The 20,061-nt window shown below is 35.4% G+C and overlaps 1 protein-coding gene across 1 annotated transcript; it reads left to right on the forward strand.

Annotated features, from left to right (window-relative positions):
- Positions 1-11,533: 11,533 nt before the first annotated feature.
- Positions 11,534-16,270, forward strand: LOC114344325 (lipase 3). Its single transcript, XM_028295164.2, has 2 exons — positions 11,534-11,933; positions 15,273-16,270. The coding sequence occupies exons 1-2, from the start codon at positions 11,576-11,578 to the stop codon at positions 16,118-16,120; spliced, it is 1,206 nt and encodes a 401-aa protein (XP_028150965.1). The 5' UTR covers positions 11,534-11,575; the 3' UTR covers positions 16,121-16,270.
- The last annotated feature ends 3,791 nt before the right edge of the window (positions 16,271-20,061 follow it).

Below are 20,061 nucleotides of genomic sequence, written 5' to 3' on the forward strand. Positions count from 1 at the left end.
TGACCAATCTTTTCGGGACTCCCTGTATATAAAACAGATTGTTTTCACGAAACTATTTAATCTTATAATTAGTGTGTACTTCAAAATTAACAACAATATACTATTATGCTCTGTATTTTCTCTCTGTTATGAGATTGATCAGCATCACATTAATTCAATTAATTAATTATTTTATTTTAATTACTACTCATGGAAACAAAACTAAAATTCAATAAAACTTTCCAATAAAAAATATTCTCAGGGCTACTTGATTTTAATATATCACCTCTTAGTCCGTTCTTTAACGGTAAAATATTGCAAAACCCCTAAATTTTAAAGAACCGCTTGGATTGACATTAAATTTGGCATACACATAGCTAACAAGTCAAAGAAAAAAAGTGATATTGTGCCGATATGTGCTTTTGCCCTGGGGGTGGTTTTCACCCCCTCGTGGGGGTGAAAAAATATTCGTCCAAAGAAAGTCAGGAAATGGATAAACTGGCTCATTTTAAGTAACTTTTGTTCTATAGGGTTTTTTCACTAAGTCAATACTTTTAGAGTTAAAATATTGAATGGGTTGCATATGTGAGTCCATATTAAATATAGTAATGAAACACAGACTTACTCACAATCATTTAATTATACTTTGACGACCGGTTTCGATCTCTACAATATACAGATCATCTTCAGGTCGGCGTTACAAGTAGTTAAATGCTACAATAAGAGAAAACTTGTGTTAGACCAGTGTCTGATTGAAGAGATGTTAATAGAAAGCCAAATTTAAAAATTTTAAAAATTTTTTTATAAAATTTCTTGAAATAAAGGTTTGCAACTGTTGACATTTCAGAAAATTGGTATATACAATGTCACACCTATGAGTAAAAATGCTCATAGGCATGTATGTGCAAATGGGTGCATACAGTTTGAATTTGTTGAAATTAAAATTTTTTAACCATTAAAAACAAAATAAAGATAAACTGACTTAAATATGCTTCCAAATTCAAAGTAGTAATAATAAAAGAGATAGTAATATTGTTCTAATCTACTTACATGCCGTTACAAGGATTGCGTTGCAACTTAGTTGTTGTCATATTAGTACGTCCAAATTATGCTAATTGGTTTGTTGGGATAGTGATAGGGTAAACAGACATGTTACGTAGGTTAAAACAAATTGGCTTTCTATTAACATCTCTTCAATCAGACACTGGTCTAACACAAGTTTTCTCTTATTGTAGCATTTAACTACTTGTAACGCCGACCTGAAGATGATCTGTATATTGTAGAGATCGAAACCGGTCGTCAAAGTATAATTAAATGATTGTGAGTAAGTCTGTGTTTCATTACTATACTTTTAGAGTTATTTGGCAGTGAATATGTTCATTTTTTCAAAAAAATAACCACGCTTTTAGACGGTTTTTCGCAAATAACTCCAATAGTATGTATTTTGTCGAAAAAACATTCGTAGCAAAAATATAGCCGGTAAAAAATTTAAAAAAAATGGTGTATATATCACGTCTCTACACTTAGTAGAAACAGAGTTATAGCCAATGAAAAATAGGTTCATATTTCGGCAGAAAAATCATTACAACTTATTTAAAGTGTTTAAAAAAGCTTCATTTTTGTTTTATAAAAAAATTTCCAGCATCAAAATTAAACAAGTTACGCTCAAAATAAAGTTAGTCCCTTTTGGTTTTCGTAAAAAAATCGAGAAAATCACCCCCTAATTAGTATCTTAAATGAACTTAATCGTTACAACTTCACAAGTTTCTTGACTCGTGTATATAGTGTTTATATGATCTTTAAGTTTCATCGGTTCAAAGTCCTTATTATTGAAAGGGATGTAGTTAAAAGGGGTTGAACGAGTGACTGATCACGAATGTATGCAAATTTAGAAACACCAAATCTTAATCAGTTTTTGTCTAACAGAAAAGCAAGAAAATACATGATATTCAGAAAAGCAAATCTGACTTTTTTTGTTTTTCGAGATTTTTGGTATGTCTAACAATTTTTAAGTTATTTTGAAAAAAAGCATATTTTTCAAAATTTAAAATTTTAAAAATTTTATTTTGAAACCAATTTTTTTCAAAAATAAGCACTTTGAATCGATCAAACTTACAGATCACATAAACACAACATAAGTAAAATAATTTGTGGAGCGGTAACGATTAATTTAATTTAAGTTGCTAATTAGGGGGTGGTCTCCCCGATTTTTTTTTGCAAAAACAAAAGGGACCAACTTTATTTTGAGCGTAACTTGCTCAAATTTAATGCTAGAAACTTTTTGTAAAAACAGCAATAAAGCTTTTTTTAAACACTTTAGAAAAGTAATAATAGGTTTTCCCCAAAAAATGCTTAATTTTTTGGATATTTCACGTCGAAATATTGTATTTGAAATTTGGTGAATATGAATCTATTTTTCATTGGCTATCACCCTGGTTCTACGAGATCCAGAGACCTAACGCGTACATCATTTTTTTACTTCTTTATAGGCTATATTTTTGCTAAGAACGTTTTTTCGACAAAGTACTTACTTTTAGAGTTATTTGCGAAAAACCGTCTAAAAATGTGGTTATTTTGTTGAAAAATGAACATATTCACTTGTAAATAACTCGAAAAGTGTTGACTTGGCGAAAAAGCTCTATAGAACAAAAGTTACTTAATATTAGTCAGTTTACCCATTTCCGGACTTAGTTTGGACATATATTTTTTCACCCACAAGAGCGGGTGAAAGTTACCCCCAGGGCAAATGCACACATCGGCACAATATCACTTTTTTTCTTTTACATGTAAGCTATATGTATGCCAAATTTCATGTCAATCCAAGCGGTTCTTTAAAATATAGAGCAAAAACCGTGAAAGAATGGACTATCTAGTTTGTGGCTTCTAGTATCTCTCGTTGCTTACTTTATCCAGGATAAAACAGGGAAAATAAATATACTCAAACTCATATAAATTTTATAAATAGTATTTATTTATATACTATACCATAAACACAAGATTCAAAATGTATGCTTAAACTTTATTCTGTTGATTCGGTAGACTGTTCTTACTATTATAAAAAAAACACAATATTTAATTTACCATTTAAATAGATTATTTATCCCTTCTATGAATTTATGAATGAATAAATTATGCTGTAGAAACTGTTAAATTGACAAAAAACAAATATGGTATGTAATATACAACAAACTCTCTCATTTTCACAAATAATCTGAATAACCTTTTTTGTCTTCTTTACTTCTTCACTTGGATTGTGTTATTCTCGGTTCTCCCACACGTGCTCTTTGGTTGCTGCTACGGTCTTTCTCCTCCAAACTGTTTCACAAACAAAAAACAGCACTCGCTTGAAATCTCTCATCTATTTAGTCTCCGACTCGATACAAACAATATCAATCTTTATAATTCCAAGATTTTTCTCTCAGCTCGATATCTTGTGCAAAATTGATACAAACCGGCTACTCGTTCCAGACAGAAAACTGGAATCTATTCTTACACGAGGAGGTTGTACTTCTCGACTCGATCACGATTTCGTCTCAACAGGAATTTGCTTACACGGCCGCCAAATTCACCACTTAACACAAAATTAGTATTTTTCAAACTGGACTGCTCCTTTCCGATCTTAATTACACAGTCCATGTTTTTCCTTTATCAATCTGAGACTCAACCAGTCTCTCTCCCTCCATCAATCTCTTCACCAATCACCAGCATTCTCTCTACACATTACATCCCTACTTTCATATCTTAAGAACAAATAGTGTTGTATACAAATTTTCTGTCTTGTCAAGTTTTCAGGAGATATTAAAATTAATTTCTTTCTTTCTAAGCCATTTAGAAACATTCTATTGTCTATTCCAAAGCGCCACATTAACTTTCTAAAACCGACCGTAATTTAGTTCATTGTTTGAATTGCCTAAATCCGTACGTAGAATCTTTATCACTAACGTTTTTCTCTTTCCAGCAAATACTGCTTACGGCTAAATCATATTATTTACAAATTTTGGCTATATACTATACAGGGCGATGAAAATTTATGATCTCGTGGCCTTTGACATAAAATTAATTCTCTAAATTTTCTCCATAGAAATTATTTAACAATACATACCACTTTGGAGAAAAATCCCGAGAGAGGTCGATTTTTATTTTTAAATTATGATGGTTTGGCATATAATAATATCAAACCAATGGCGTCATTTATCTGGGAGTGATGCCGTAATCGATGATTTTTTTAAATGAGAATATGGGTCGAATGCGGGCGCAATTTAAAGGTTATTCAATTCTCTATTCAGTACTATAAACATTAACCTAATTATTTATACAGGGTGTTCAAAATAATTTGTTCTGAATTAAATTAATTGACACAAAAAGAAGAATGTATGTGCAGGTAATGGATTTTGACAAGAGCTATGACTTTAAAAATTTCACGTAAATTTGTGTACCTACTAGATCGGCATGATTCATAGCTCTTGTGAAAATCCAACACCTCCAATTGATTTAATTCAAAATACATTTTACTGCTGCCAGAAAACAGAAAAAAATGTTTATTTGACAAATAAACTAAGGCTTTGCTAGATGATAATTTAAATTCACGATAATTGGCTCAATGACTCAAATTATTAGTTAAATGTTTACTATCGTATTGCTTATAACTTTGTCGTAAATGCTGGTCAATTTTGACCGATTGTATCTCAGGAACCGAGTATGATTAATCGGGATTGAAAAGATTGTCAGTGAACTGGTAAATCTAATATACAGCAAAAAAGTGCATTTATAGTCGGAGGATGTGATCTAAATAAGCACCAACAACTCAATCTTTTAACAAGACTGACAGGTGGTGCAAGCTGATCACGAGTCTGGGCACGAAACCAAACATCAGACGCGCTTGGAAGCTAATTCGGAATCTTGGCAAACATACCGCTAACCCGGCACCCAACCTAACAGATATCACACCCAATTAGATATTCCATTGGTCCATTGCCTCCTGATGAACAGTAAGACGATATCAAAGGAGAACAAGATGAGAGTACAACGACGAAGAAATGGATGTTCTAGGTACCTCTTTCTGTCTGGAGGAGATGAGAGGCGCGATCCACTAAATGAAAGATAATAAGCAGCTGGTCTGGACGATATACAAATAGAACAAATAAAAGTCTTAACCGTAGAGTGGTTAGTAAAAATAATGAATATCCATATATTACAAACCACAAAATCTGGAGCAAACTAGATAGGAAACCTCTTAAAACCAGGGAAGGATCCTGAGTACAGAAAGAATTTTAGACCTGCCCCTCTTTGGCATGACCTTTTCAAAACGTTCGAAAAATTATACTGAACCATAATAATGAACCATATGGCTGAATTGTGAAGAATAGATTTATTCCAGAAAAAGCAGAGTACCTAATCTCGCCAACACATTTCTTCTAAAAGTGCCTATCTTCTAGAGATGTTGGCGACCACATTGACCCATCTTATTCTATTTACGGCAGCTCGAAATAGATCAGTTGACGTTAGACCAGTCCACTTCCTAAGATTGGCCAGCCAGGATATACGTCTACGTCCAGGGCCTCTCCTGCCCTCAATCTTGCCTTGTGGAATCAACTGCAGCAGTCGGTATTTTTCATTACGCATAATGTGGCCGAAGTAAGCCAATTTTCTGTTCTTTACGGTGGTAATTATTTCTTTGTCTTTTCCTAGCCTCTGGAGAATAGTTATATTAGTTGTGTGGTGTATATATGAGACCCTCAACATACGTCGGTAGCACCACATTTCAAACGCCTCTAACCGTTTTATGGCATCTTCTGTCAGGCTCCAGCTTTCAACTCCGTATAGGAGGACACTAAAGACGTAACATCTAAGAATTCTTATGCGTATATTGATACTTAAAGACAAGTTGCAGAGAATTTTCTTAAGACTGTTAAAAGAGCTTCTGGCTTTTTCAATACGAGTTTTTATTTCGTAGCTATGATCCCAAGTATCCTTAATGTTGCAGCCCAGGTAGCATATTTTCTGTACTCTCTCTAGAGGTGTATTGTTTACTGTAATTTGGGCGTTTATGTTGGTGTTTTTACTAATGATCATTATTTTTGTCTTCTTACAGTTTAGTTTTAGGCCGTATTTGTTACATGCTTCTACAACATTATCCATGATCCTTTGGAGCCCCTGCGCACTATCCGCCAGCAATACTGTATCGTCTGCATATCTAATATTATTTATAAGTTGTCCATTTACTGCAATACCATCTTATGATTCGTCCAAGGCCTCTCTAAAGATGTTTTCAGAGTATATGTTAAATAATGTTGGTGACAGTATGCAACCCTGTCTGACTCCTTTTTCAACCGTGAAGATTTCGGACAGTTCATTTTCGAATCGAACTGTTACTTTTTGTTGGAGATATAAGTTTGAAACGAGTCTTATATCCTTACCATCGAGTCCTGATGTTTTTAGGATATCGATTAGTTTTCCATGTGGGACTTTATCAAATGCCTTCTCGAAATCTATGAAACATGCATACACATCGCAATTGACATCCCTGGCTCTCTGTATTAGAACTTGCAAGCTGAAAAGTGCTTCCCTCGTTCCGAGTCCTGATCTGAATCCAAATTGAACTTCACTCAGCTGTTCTTCTAATTTGGTGTATATGCGCGAGTGAATGATAGTAAGGAGTACTTTAAGTACATGGCTCATCAAACTAATTAATCTATGTTCTTCACATTTTCTAGCGTTGGCTTTTTTGGGAAGTGGAATGAATATTGATAGTAGCCAGTCTTTTGGTAAGTAACCAGTCTCGTATATGTTGTTGAATAACTTCGTAAGAGCTGAAATTTGTTGTGCCTCTAATAGCTTTAAAATTTCACCATGCACCTCATCAGGTCCTGGTGATTTCCCATCTTTAATACGCTTAATGGCCATAGTTACTTCTTCGTTTGTTATTTCTGGGCCATAGGGATTGTCTATTTCATACGGACTTCGTGCAGCATCTTCGAATAATTCTTGCATATATTCTTTCCATCTTCTTAATTTATCTTCAATTGTAGTCAAAATTTGACCTTCGACGTCTACGACTATGCCTATATTGCGTTGTTTTCTGATGTTCTGTACTTCTTTAATCTTTTTGTGCATATGGAAATCGTCATGTTTGCGTTGTAGTGTTTCAATTTCTGTACATTTCTCCATTAGCCATGCTTCTTTTGCCCCTTTTATTTCTCTTAGTATACTCTTATGCAACTTTTTGTATTCATTGTCATTTCTACCTTTTAATTTCCTTCGCTCTTCCATCATCTGCAATATTTTATCTGTCATCCATTCTTGCTTCTTTTCTCTTTTTGATTTAAGATATTCATGCGAAAGTGTGTTGATAGATGTCTTCATTTCGTTCCATTGTTCTTCTATGCCACTAGGAGCGTCTTCAACTATTTTCGCAAAATTCTTATTAATCTCTGTTTTTACTTTTTCCTGGATGCTATTTTCTTTCAGTAGTTTTATATCTATCTTGGGTCATACTTTCTTTTGAATTATTTTGAGTCGTCTGTTGATATTTGCAACTAACAGACTATGATCTGAGAAGACATCGGCGCCTGGATATGTTTTTGTTGAGGTGACAGAATTTCTAAACCTTTTGCTTATGTTAATAAAATCAATTTGGTTTCTTATGATTTTCCCTGGGGTATCACCGGGTGCTTTCCATGTATAAAGCCTTCTTGGATGTAATTTAAAGAATGTGTTCATTACAACCATATCCGTTTCTTGGCAGAATTGTATCAGTCTTTCTCCTCTTTCGTTTCTTGTGCCAAGACCATATGACCCCACAACATTCTCGACTGTACCTTGTCCTATTTTGGCGTTGAAATCGCCCATGATGATAGTTATCTCATGTTTTTTTGTCAGCTTTAGAGAGTTTTCTAGAGTCTGGTAGAAATTTTCTATTTCTTCTTCGGTTGATTCGGATGTCGGTGCGTAGACCTGAATGATATTTATATTAGAGGGACTTGAATTAATCTTCAATAGCATAACTCTATCTGATATGGGCGTAAATCCTATTACTGCTTTGGCTATTTCCCTTTTTACTATCATCGCTACGCCATTTCTGTTTCTTGTTGTGTCATCTCCCGAATAATAGATATGGTGTTCACCTATAATTTGTATGCCAGAATTTGGCCATCGAACTTCACTGCATCCTAAAATATCTATGTTTAGGCGAGTCATTTCTTGAATAATATTTGCTGCCTTGCCTGCTTGATACATGCTTCGAATGTTCCACGTACCGATCTTTTTCACTTTTGGGACATTATTGGCTGACCGGGGGATTCTTAGCACCTTCTCCCCATTTAAGGGTTGCCCGGGATTGAGGGCCGTTTGTTTTGGGTTTTCAGCCATTGTGGTGTCCTGGGGATATCCTTATAGATCTTTAATGTGGTAGTCATCCCGTGGCTTTCCACATCTCAATGCCGTTGGCTAATTTAGCTCATCCGTCTTCGGAGTCAATTTCCCAGCTCCAGGGCAATGAAGTGCCCTACCAAATGTCGGTTCTTCCACCCGTAGCTGTTGACCAACAAATGGGAGATTACTTATACCGGTAATCGTTCGGTTAGTAGAGGGTGTAGTAGCAGGAAATATAGTGACCCGTCTGCCTTCGGAAACCTAATCGCCATTCGGGGTCGGAAGAAACAAGAGTTAGCCAAGAAAGGCTGATAGGAAAGATTGTAAAACCTTCAGTATTGGTTGTGTGATTTGGTATCTTTTACTATATTTCTCCATTCGTTCCTGTTTTTGCTTATGGATACCCATTATCTAGCTTCTATCTTCTTAAGGTCCTCAAAAATATGATTGTCCCATCTGGTTTTGGTTCTTCTTCGTGGTCTGACTGATGCCGGTCTCCATTTGGTGAGTTCCTTGACGGTTTACAAAATATAATTTAAAACAATGGCCGCTTACATTTAGTTCTATTTTAAATAATTTTTATTATTAGCTTCAAAATTGTATACCTATTTGAGATTACATGAAATTCGTTTTTAACTTCTCTATGCTAGTTTATTTTAGTTTGTCTCTTTAACAACAAAATTATACCAATTATATCCCATCTTAGGCTTTTTCAATATTATTCGCTATAATTATTGGACTCAGACCAAGTATTATACCAAGTTCTTCCAGATACTTATTATATGTCGTATCCAGTTAATCCTTTTTAGAATAAAGTCGAAATTCTAGTCCTAATGTCACTAGTAACTGTCTTCTTCCTCTTAAAGTCCTCAATGAAGGTTGGCTACTACAATTGCAAACTCTTGTCTGTCTTCAGTTGTTTTTATTAGCTGTTCAAAATGTAGCCCTGTCTATTTTCGGCATTTCTTAGCCACGATAGTCTTTCGCTTCCTAGTGGCCTCTTTCCCCCGATCACTTCTTTCACTATTAGTTGAGCATATTGATACTCTCAGTATGTGGCCCAAATATGAAGTTTTTCTAACTTTCACTGTGTTAAAAATTTCTCGTTCTTTGCCTATTCTATGCAGCACTTCTTCGTTTGAGGTATGCTATATTAATGAAATTTTAAAGATTCTTTGCTAGATCCACGTTTCAAAGGCCTCCACTGTATTTACGGTTGATGTTTTAAGGCTCCACGTTTTAAGTGTATAGAAAATAGTCGACCAGACTTAGGATTTCCATAAACGTAGTCGAATTTCGAGTTTTATTCGAGAATCGAGATGGTAAAATTTTATATCCACTCTATTCTTCTTTATGGTGTCGAAGCTTGGACTGTTAATTTGACTTATTGAGAAAGCTAGAAGCTTTTGAGATGTGGATTTTCCGGAGAATTTTGAAAATACCGTGGACAGATCGTACTACAAACGAAATAGTGTTGCCCAGAATGGGAACAGACAGAGAACTTTTGACCACGATTAAAAAGAGGAAAACAGCATATTTGGGGCACATACTTAGAATTGACAAGTATGAGTTATTACAGCTGATTCTAAAGGGTAAGGTCGAAGGAAAAAGTGGTCCAGGTAGAGGACAAATATCCTGTCTGAAAAACATTCGCGACTCGACTGGGTTAAACACACAGACCTTTTCAGAAAAGCAGAAGATAAAGACGAACTTGCAATGGTTATAGCCAACCTTCATTTGTGGAATCGGCATTAGAAGAAGAAGATTCGAGAATAACATAGCAGTGTTTTGAGATTTTTTCGAACAATTTTCTGGCCTGTTCTATTCGATCTTATTTCTAGATCATGATTTAGGCTGCTATCTAGGTACCTAATTGTATTGACCTGTTCTAAAATGTGCCTGTTTATTGTGCAAGATTGAGGTAGGTACATTCTTTTTTTTTCGGATTAACATCACCGTGGTTGTCTTAATGTTTATTTTCATGTCGAACTGCTCACAGATTGAGTTGGTTCTGTCGCTAAGTAGTTGTAGACCCAAGTCGGAATCAGCAATCAACACCGTTTTATCGGCGTAAATGATGCTGTTGATATTTACGCCATTCTCGTTGGCTCCATCCTTGGAATCCTCCAGTGCCTATTTAAATAGAAACTCGGAATAAAGATTAAATACCAGGGGTGATAAAACACATCCTTGTCTAACATCTGTCACTGTTGCCTTTATCATCTTCTTATTTAAAAATGTGTTAGAAAAATGTATTATTGTTAAAGCAGTATATTAACGAGCTATCCACAATTATTGGGATCAAAGCTATCCGTGCAAAAAATTACGTATGTCTTGTTTCAATCTAAATTTATATCACTGGTTTATCAATTAATTTTGATTAACATTATAAAACATATAAAATGAGTCAAAACCTTTACAACAACTTTAACTTTAATCAAAAATAAAAAGAATTAACAAAATTATAAGTAACAATAATAAATAAAATCAAACAAGATGCTGTATATGTCCACCACCAACATCTCTACATAACCTAACTTTTCTTGTTAAGTTGACGCACACTGCAAAGTTGACGTAAACTGGAAAGTATATCTGAATTAAGAATAGACATGCATTGTATAGCTATCTCTGTCGTTCAGAGCCACCTATGGTGACAATAATTTTGGATCACACGTTATTTGAAAGCGACTTTTCGTTACAACTATTGATTTTGTTCTGAAGCTATTTTCTTGTGGCATTTTTGTAATTAACTAGTTTTGATGGGAAATACGCCATAATTTTACTAAAAAAATGATTTTACTCGTATTAACGTTTCGACGTCCAAAGCGGATGCCAAATTTAATTCATTAATATTTTTTGTATTTTGACAACGGGATCCGATTTGGACGTCAAAACGATAATGAAATCATTTTTTTAGTAAAATTTTGGCGTATTTCCCATCAAAACTAGTTAATTAATAACTATTGATTTACTAGCAAAAAAAAATTCTTAAATAGTTGTCTAGTTACAAGCATAAAGTACGATCACTTAAACATATTTTGATTAAAGTTAGCTATGTTTTTATTGGAAATATGTGAATTAATAACTGTTTTAATACTGTAATAAATAATATGTTATCTTTGAACAATCTGATTACACAGCAAAATAATTTTTGAAAACAATATAAAAGCTTACGTCTGAACATTGTGTACAAATTATCGGTTAGCGTTGGCAAATAAACAAAAACATGGTTATAAAAATACTACTTGCACTATCTATCGCACAATTTCTAATTGTCACCTCTATACCAATAGATGATTTTTTCCCATTAATTGACGATGACGACTTCAATAAAACCACACCAGAAATGATAGCAAATGCTGGCTATCCTGTTGAAACTCACTATGTGACCACTACAGATGAATATATCCTGTGCATTCATAGAATACCATCTGGAAAAAATGGGAAAAAGAATAATAAGGTGGCATATTTGCAACACGGAGTTCTCACCTCTTCTTCTGATTGGATTTTGTTTGGACCTGGAAAGTCTCTAGGGTATATTCTTGCTGATCATGGTTATGATGTTTGGATGGGAAATGCAAGAGGTAATTCGTTTTTTTTTAATAATTATTTTATGTTTTTTATAGGAACAATGTTACGAAGTATTGATTTAATCGAAAATTTATGTGTATACTTTCTCAATGTATTAATTTTTGGACATAATCTATCCCACATATCTTAATTAAACTTTTTTGTAATAGGTGATACCTATAATTTTTAGTAAAATTGTCTTATGTTTGTTAAGAGAATAATGTTATTAATTATTGGTTTTATTGAAAGTGTGTGTGTCCCTATACTTCTTATATCTATTTTTGGACATAGTCTTCCCTCCTGTATTTTAGTTTAACTTGTTCTAGTCCATATTCTTCGATTCTAGTTAAAGGGCCCAGCCGGGTAAGATGATGAAAAATGCCCCCAACTCGATTCGAATTCCATATAAGTCACTATTTAGCACATATAGAGAAACTCACTTTCTGAAATTTTTAGCCCCCTAGGCCCTAGGTGGTTACGTGACCCACCTAGAGACTAATTAGGCTTTTTATGTTTTTATTTTTTATCTCAGCCGCATCGAGAGCTAGCGAAAGATTTTAAATTTTTCAAAAAGTTTTGTCCGAAATTTTTTTTTTATTTTTGGCGGGAAATTTAAATTTTAGAACGATTTTAAAACTTTAAATGAGTGTACAAAAATAACTTAAGATATTCGTTCTCACGAAAAAAATATATAACGTGTATTTTTGCATATTATTTCACTCTGAATTTTTTCAGATTTTAAAAATTGGTGAAACGTACTTTTAAAAATAAAAACCGAATTTTTTCACATTTTTTTGCTTTTGATATAATTTTATACAGGGTGTTTCAAAAAGGTCAGGGGGCGTTCAAGTATTACGTAACGCGACTTTTGGAGATTTTTGACCCCACCTTCCCCCCTATTTAACGCACCGTAATGCGGCGTCCAAGTATTACGTAACGCAATTTTTGAAGATTTTTGACCCCCCTCCCCCCAACCTGCGTTACGTAATACTTGAACGGCCCCTAACACCGTCACTAAAATAGGTAAAAAACTGAAAAATAATTGGAGTTTGCTTAATAAAAAAAAATGTGTAATGCCATCCATTTTCAAGATACAGGGCGTCGAAGAAAACAAAATTTTACACATTTTTTACGATTTTGTCGAAACTACTGGCAACATTGTAATAAAATTTGGCGGATTTTAAGAGCTAGTTATTGTGCATTTTTACACATACAATTAAGAATTTTATATTATCATTGGCGCGCGTAAATGGTCTGAATTAAAAAAAAAGATATGCCACTGACATATCTCAAATTAACAATCAGTTTTGAATACCTTGTCCAATTTATGACAAACCATCTATCTTCCCCTATTTTCATACAACGCTCCGTTTTCATGCAAAAAATAAAGTGTCTTAACGCTTCCAAAGTATTCGAATTAATTTTTATATGGATGTACGGGTATAATGTTGTAGATGTATTATATAGAAACTTACATAGAAGTTCGAATACTTTGTAAGGGTTAAGATGTTTTATTTTTTGCATAACATTGGCACGTCGTATGAAAAAAGGGGAAAATTGGCGTCAAAAATTATTGTTAATTTAAAATATGTCAGTGGCGTACTATCTTTTTTTTAACTTCAGACCATTGCCCGTATGCGCGCCAGTGATAAATATAAAATTCGTAATTATATGTCAAAAAATGCACAATAACTATCTCTTAAAAGGCGCCAAATTTTATTACAATGTTGCCAGTAGTTAAATTTTGTTTTCTTCAACCTTGATGCCATTACAAAAATTTTTTATTAATCAAACTCCAATTATTTTTAAGTCTTTTACCTATCCTAGTGACGGTGTTACCTTTTTTGAAACACCCTGTATAAAATTGTATAAGCGAAAAAAAGTGAAAAAATGCGGTCTTTTATTTTTAAAAGTACGTTTCACCAATTTTAAAAATCTGAAAAAATTCAGGGTGAAATATTATGCAAAAATACACGTTATATATTTTTTTCGTGAGATCGAATGTCTTAGTTATTTTGTTATACTTATTTAAAATTAAAATCATTCTAAAATTAAAATTTCCCGCCAAAAATAAAAAAAAAATTCGGACAGAATTTTTTGAAATCTACAACTTCTTTATTTAAAGTTTTTCGCTCTCTCGATGCGGCTGAGATAAAAAAATAAAAACATAAAAAGCCTAATTAGGCTCTAGGTGGGTCACGTTACCACCTAGGGGGCTAAAAATTTCAGAAAGTGAGTTTGTCTATATGTGCTAAACAGTGACCTTTATGGAATTCGAATCAAGTTTTTTTCATCATCTTACCCGGCTAGGCCCTTTATACATTTTATGATCACATAAAAGTACCTATATCTTTTAGAAACTTTCCTCAATTTCTCTATAAAACGGTTACATAAATATGGACTATTTGTAGTATAGTGATATACAGTGGTAGTTAAAAGTTCCTTCCCCCCTCATATCGTTTGAACGGTTATACTTATATCTAATAGTGAAATTTGGAGGGAGGATATAAACGAATGTAGGCTTCTCAAAATATTTAAAACAGGTGACTTTGCACAGAGCCACTTGGACCGATAATTTTAAATAGGACCTTATAGCAAGTGATATATCATTTGAAAGGTTTTGAAAATACCTAAATTACTTTTTAAAACAGTTGACGTTTTTCAATTTTCTAGTTTTTTTTTACGTCAACGTCAACGTCAACTTTTTTGACAAATACCCATAGGCAAACCTGTCAAAGGATATATTACCAGAGACATGTTAACCGTAGACAAGGCATACTGAGCAAAAAAGCGTAACGCGCGGCAGTCGATCGGTAGTCTATCTATCTCTTTTTACTAAGCGATACCGCTCATATGACGGACAAAGATGGCTAGACCACTCAAAATGAATATTGACCAAGGGCTCCTTGATATCGGCGTTACACCTCGATGCACAGAGTGGCCCATAGCTCTAGCCTAATCTACAGGTTATTATATCTATGGATATTACTGAAGATATAATAACTAGTACACTAGGCAAGGTACGGGCCGCTCTGTGCATCGAGGTGTAACGCCAATATTAAGGATTGAATGGTCTAGCCATATTTGTCTGTCACATGTGCAGGATCGCTTGGCTAAAAGAGATAGATAGATTATAGACCACCGATCGACTGCTTCCGATATACGCGTTTTGCTCAGCATGCCTTGTGTACCCTTAATATGTAGAAGCCTACGTCCGTTTATTTCCTTCTTTCAAATTTCACTATTATAAGTATAACCGTTCAAAAGATACGAAGGGGGAGGATACTTTTGACTAGCACTGAATAGGTCTGACATGGGAAATGTACTATAAGTATTTCTCTTATCTATTTTAGGCACATTGTACTCCAGAAACCATACTAAATTAAATCCAGATACTGATGGTAAATTCTGGCAGTTTAGTTGGAATGAAATTGGTTATTATGATTTACCTGCTATGATCGACTATATTACAGAAACAACAGGTATTGATGGAGTCCACTATGTAGGACATTCCCAAGGAACAACATCATTCTTTGTAATGACCTCAGAAAGACCGGAATATAACAAAAAGATAAAAGTTCAAGTTAGTCTAGCTCCTATTGCTTACATGAATCACATGACAAGTCCTTTGTTACATATCATTTCTTTTTGGGAAGGGCCATTGGAAATATTGATGGGTCTTCTGGGAATGAATGAGTTCATTCCTGAGAAAGGCTTTTTACATCTATTAACAGAGGCCATTTGTAAAGACGGCTTGGGACAAATCCTCTGTGAAAATGCATTGTTTGCGATTTGTGGTTTTAGCCTTAATGAAATGAACACAACGAAAATCCCTTTAATTGTAGGACATGCACCAGCTGGAGCATCTACTAAGCAATTGCTTCATTATGGCCAAGAAATAAACAGTGGACATTTTAGAAAATATGACTTTGGTATGATCGGTAATCTCGAAGAATATGGAAGCGTTTGGGCCCCAGATTACGATTTATCTAAAGTAACTGCTCCAGTTTTTTTATTTTACAGTAAAAACGATTGGTTAGCTGGTTTACAAGATGTCGAGAGACTTTATAAGGAACTACCAAATGCTCAGGGAAAATTTTTGATAGCGGAGGATTCCTTTAATCATTTAGATTTTACATACTGTGATAGGGCCCCAAAACTGATTTATAATGAAATCATTAGTATATTTAACATCTATTGATATTTTATTGTACCTATTTCAAATGTTGAATACGTAACCTATCTGAGTTCATTTCAATTTATTTATTTTCTTTTTATTTATTTCTCTTTACTTAGATTGTATTTTTTGTACTATGTATATTTGTTGTGAAATAAATTTTTTTGTAACTTCTGACTTTTCATTAATTCTCATTTTCTAAAAAAATCTTTAATACTTTTTTGTTGTGACACCAAATGTGCACACATGGGCATGAACAAAGGCTCCGTTGCTCAGAATCGGAGGAGATCTGGGGATGGTTCTTTAAATATATCTTATTAGCATTGGAATAAGGATAGAAATGGGAAAATGAAAATAAAGGAAAGGATAGCTACTAGAGCTAAACCAGAAATGATGGACAAAGAAAAAATAAGAAAAAAAATTAGAAATAATTTGACAAAAAGGACGTCATTTTGTCATTTCACTGAGAGACACAAAGAAAACTCTTTAAAATAAAACACAATTATGCAAATAACGAATATTAAATAATAAGTAATAACCACACCTACTTTATTTAGTCTTACTTTAACTTAATTAAGTAAGAGAAAGGAAGCAAGTAAGCAAGTAATAGTGATTACCCGCGCCTGAGAGACTTGCTCACCCCTTGACAATGACCTTCGGGTGATACAATTCATTGGGGGGCGAAGACGATTAATTTATGTCAGCAGGAATCACCCCCACAATGCTCCAGACTACCCACTTCCTCCGATAGCACTCTGATGCGCTATAGATCAGCAGAGTGCTTATCATTTCGGAGTCCTGGATACACAGACTCTTACATGAAATCCTACCCCGATCAATTAAGGTCAGCGTGAGACGCTCTATTCTCGCTATCTCTAGTGACTTATCTTCGATCTGCATTGCTTAATCGAGCCCCGAGTTCCCGCTCTGGGTTACGCTGAGTTCGGTGACTCGGCGCTCGAGGGTGTGGGCCTCTCTTGTCCGTCTTGTTTTTTTTTATTAGCATTTTTTGTGGCTTGTGCCTATTGTTAATGTTTTATTGATTTTTTTAAGCCGTTTTATTCTGTTTTTTTGTAGATTTTTTTGAAAGCTTTCTGAAACATATAAAATCAACATTAGTAAATACAATGTGATGCCAAAGGTGAGCGTGTTGTCTTCTTTTGATAGAGCTACGATTATCTAGCCTTTATTATATATTGACTAATATTTGCTGTTTGGGTTTTCTGTGCTTCCATCTACGGTACACATCATTCCTTAATACCTCTTGCAGAATCCGGTTTGGGTGGTCTTTTAGCTCAACAAATTTTGTTCTGGCTTTTTCCTCCGTCATATCCAGGACTCTCATTTGTTTTAGGTCTCTGAATAGCAACCGTTCGGCGAAGTATCTGGCACGTTTGCGACTTCTCTGAGGCAGTTCTTGTTTGCTGCATGTGTCGTCTTTTTGTTGCTTTGACTTGTATGTCCCCATACAAGAGAGGCATATATAATTATTGGTAGTGTGAGGGAAGCCAGTAGGAAGGCGGAAAAAAGGAAGGCCCAGGACGAGATGGTTGGATGACGTGGAAGACGACCTGAAAACCATGAATATAAGACAATGGAGGAGAAGGGCCCAAGAGAGATCTGAATGGAAGGACATAGCCAGACAGACAAAGACCCATGCAGGGAATGCCAAAAGAAGAAGAAGAAGAAGAAGAAGAAGAAGGTAGTGTGAGGGTGTTTATCATTATTAATTTTGGTTTCATGGTTAATTTGCGTTTCTTCTTCCTGCGAATTTTCTCATTGCGGCTCTGGCCGCTGCTGGTTTCTGGACTGTTGCGTTAGCATGTGGTGTGATCCATTGTGACACCTTGATCCATTGTGACTCTTAGATATTTAGCTTCGTTTTGCCATTCGATGAGTTAGTCTTGCACTGTTAGCTATTCTTCTGGGTTATCTCTTCTCTTTTTGAAGATAACCGCTTGGGTCTTTTCTGTATTTATTGCTATTTTCCATCGAATACTACATTATTCTATCGTATTCAGTGCCGTCTGTATATTTCTTAGAGCTATATCCAGGTTCCTGTGTTTTGCCACAATTGCAGTATCGTCTGCATCAAGTTCGATCAGATTCTGGGTGATCTTGGAACGTCTGTCTCTACAGATGGGGTGATAAGGCTGCCCCCTAAGGTACTCCAGTTTTTGGGATACCGGGTTTAAATAGAACTGGTTCTATCCGAATCCTGAATCTCCGGTCGCTCAGGTACGAGGAGATGAGTTTTGTCATGGCTTCCCTGTCTCCATAATCTCCCATTTTGTATGTCAGTCAAAGGCTTTGCTTATATCCAGAAAGGCTGCTCCTTTGTATTGTTGGTCGTTGAATCCAGCTGCTATGTCTCCTGTAAGTCTGAGTTGACTGAAATATTCAGCTTTGAATTGCTCCAAATTATTGTGCTCTATTTATCCTAGGCTGTCTGCTTCTGATTGGAGTCTGATTTGAATGACTCGCTCTACTATCTTAATGACTGCTAGAAGTAAAAGCTAAACGGCCTATAATTTTGCGGAAATATATGGTTCTTTCCTGGCTTGGACACTATGATTACATGGGCTTTCTTTCATTGATTTGGGAAGAGCCTGTACCTTAGTATTGCGTTTGTTATCTTTGTTAAACTGCTTTCAAAGGAAGATATTTAATTGATCGTCAAAAAAAAAAAAAAATAAAACCATATCAATATTTTTTTTATTTAGCTAATGCCTCGACAACTAATGGCCATTGGCATGGTAGGTACGATGAATTATTGCATAGGTACTTAGTGTCATGTGTAGTGTGTGTGTTGAGTAAGTGTCTTGTTACTTTGCAAAGTCGACGTCATTGTCCTTGCAAAGAGACGCTAATTGTATCCGAACGTCTGCGGTCCCTCCGGTAATATCAATATTGTTTTTGTGTAGTTTTTTAGAAACCTACATCGTGCAGCCCCGGCCCCTGGGTCAGTAGGACGAGAACAACAAGAGGAACCCTCACCCAGTTCTGTCTGGGGGAGTGAATTCAGCCGCGACAGGTCCACTGAAGCCGACCCTGAAACCGAGCTGGCATCGGGCCAGTGGGCTGCAATAAAGGCTCGTTCAAATTTGGAAATTTCGCCCCCCGACGATTGATCGAGGTAGGTCTCGATCATCCCCCCTCCCTATGGCCACTCCGGCAACGTATGAAGATTCACGCAAAGTGGATCTTAACCTATTTTAGGAATTGAGTGAGGAAACTGACGGTTACTCGACCGTAGATGACCAGATGCCAGAAGACAAGGAAAAAAGATAGAAAGACGGGGAATTTAAAATCCCTAGGCGAGGGAAGAAGAAAGAGAAGTCGAAGAAAAAATCGGAAGAAAAAGGCGACGAGAAAAAGAACAAGGACAGCCGTTAGAAAGTAGAAGCCATGGAGGAAGAAGTCCACGGGGAGGCAGACAGAGGAACAACGAAAAGGGCTAGAACCATAAATGAGAATGACGATGCAAGGATCGTAAAAAAAAGGGGAAGAATTAGCAGCCCTAAAAGTGTTGCTACAAGAGCTTACATCAAGCTACGCAAAGAAGAGAAGCCCAGTACAAAGAAAGGCTGAAGACAAAGGATGAAGAGATAGCCCGTCAGAGGTCCGAAATAGCGGAGCTGAAAGACGCGATGGTCAAATCTCACAAGCAGGTGGTGGACCGGATAGACACCGGTTCAACGAGCGGATGAAACCCTCGAACACGAAGACTAAAGCCCCAGCGGACGACAAATGCCAACAACAGGCAAAGGCTCCCCAACATCGAAACTACCGAAGCCTCAAACAGACGAAAAAGAAGACAGCGATCGAAAAGTCACCAAAGCCACAGCCAAAAAAGAAAAAAGAGGACTTCCCACCACTGGCAACCAACATCGCTAAAGACGAGGCAACAGCATTGGAAAAGAAAGCAGATGACGCCATGAGGGCCCTTTCTCCCCCAATAACGG

The sequence above is a fragment of the Diabrotica virgifera genome, chromosome 8 (assembly GCF_917563875.1).
Source record: "Diabrotica virgifera virgifera chromosome 8, PGI_DIABVI_V3a".
Lineage (NCBI taxonomy): Eukaryota > Metazoa > Arthropoda > Insecta > Coleoptera > Chrysomelidae > Diabrotica > Diabrotica virgifera.

Coding starts and splice junctions, on each gene's coding strand:
- LOC114344325 (XM_028295164.2), top strand. CDS start 11,576: ATGGTTATAAAAATACTACTTGCACTATCTATCGCACAATTTCTAATT. Junction 11,934..15,272: donor TTGGATGGGAAATGCAAGAG/GTAATTCGTTTT, acceptor TATCTATTTTAG/GCACATTGTACTCCAGAAAC.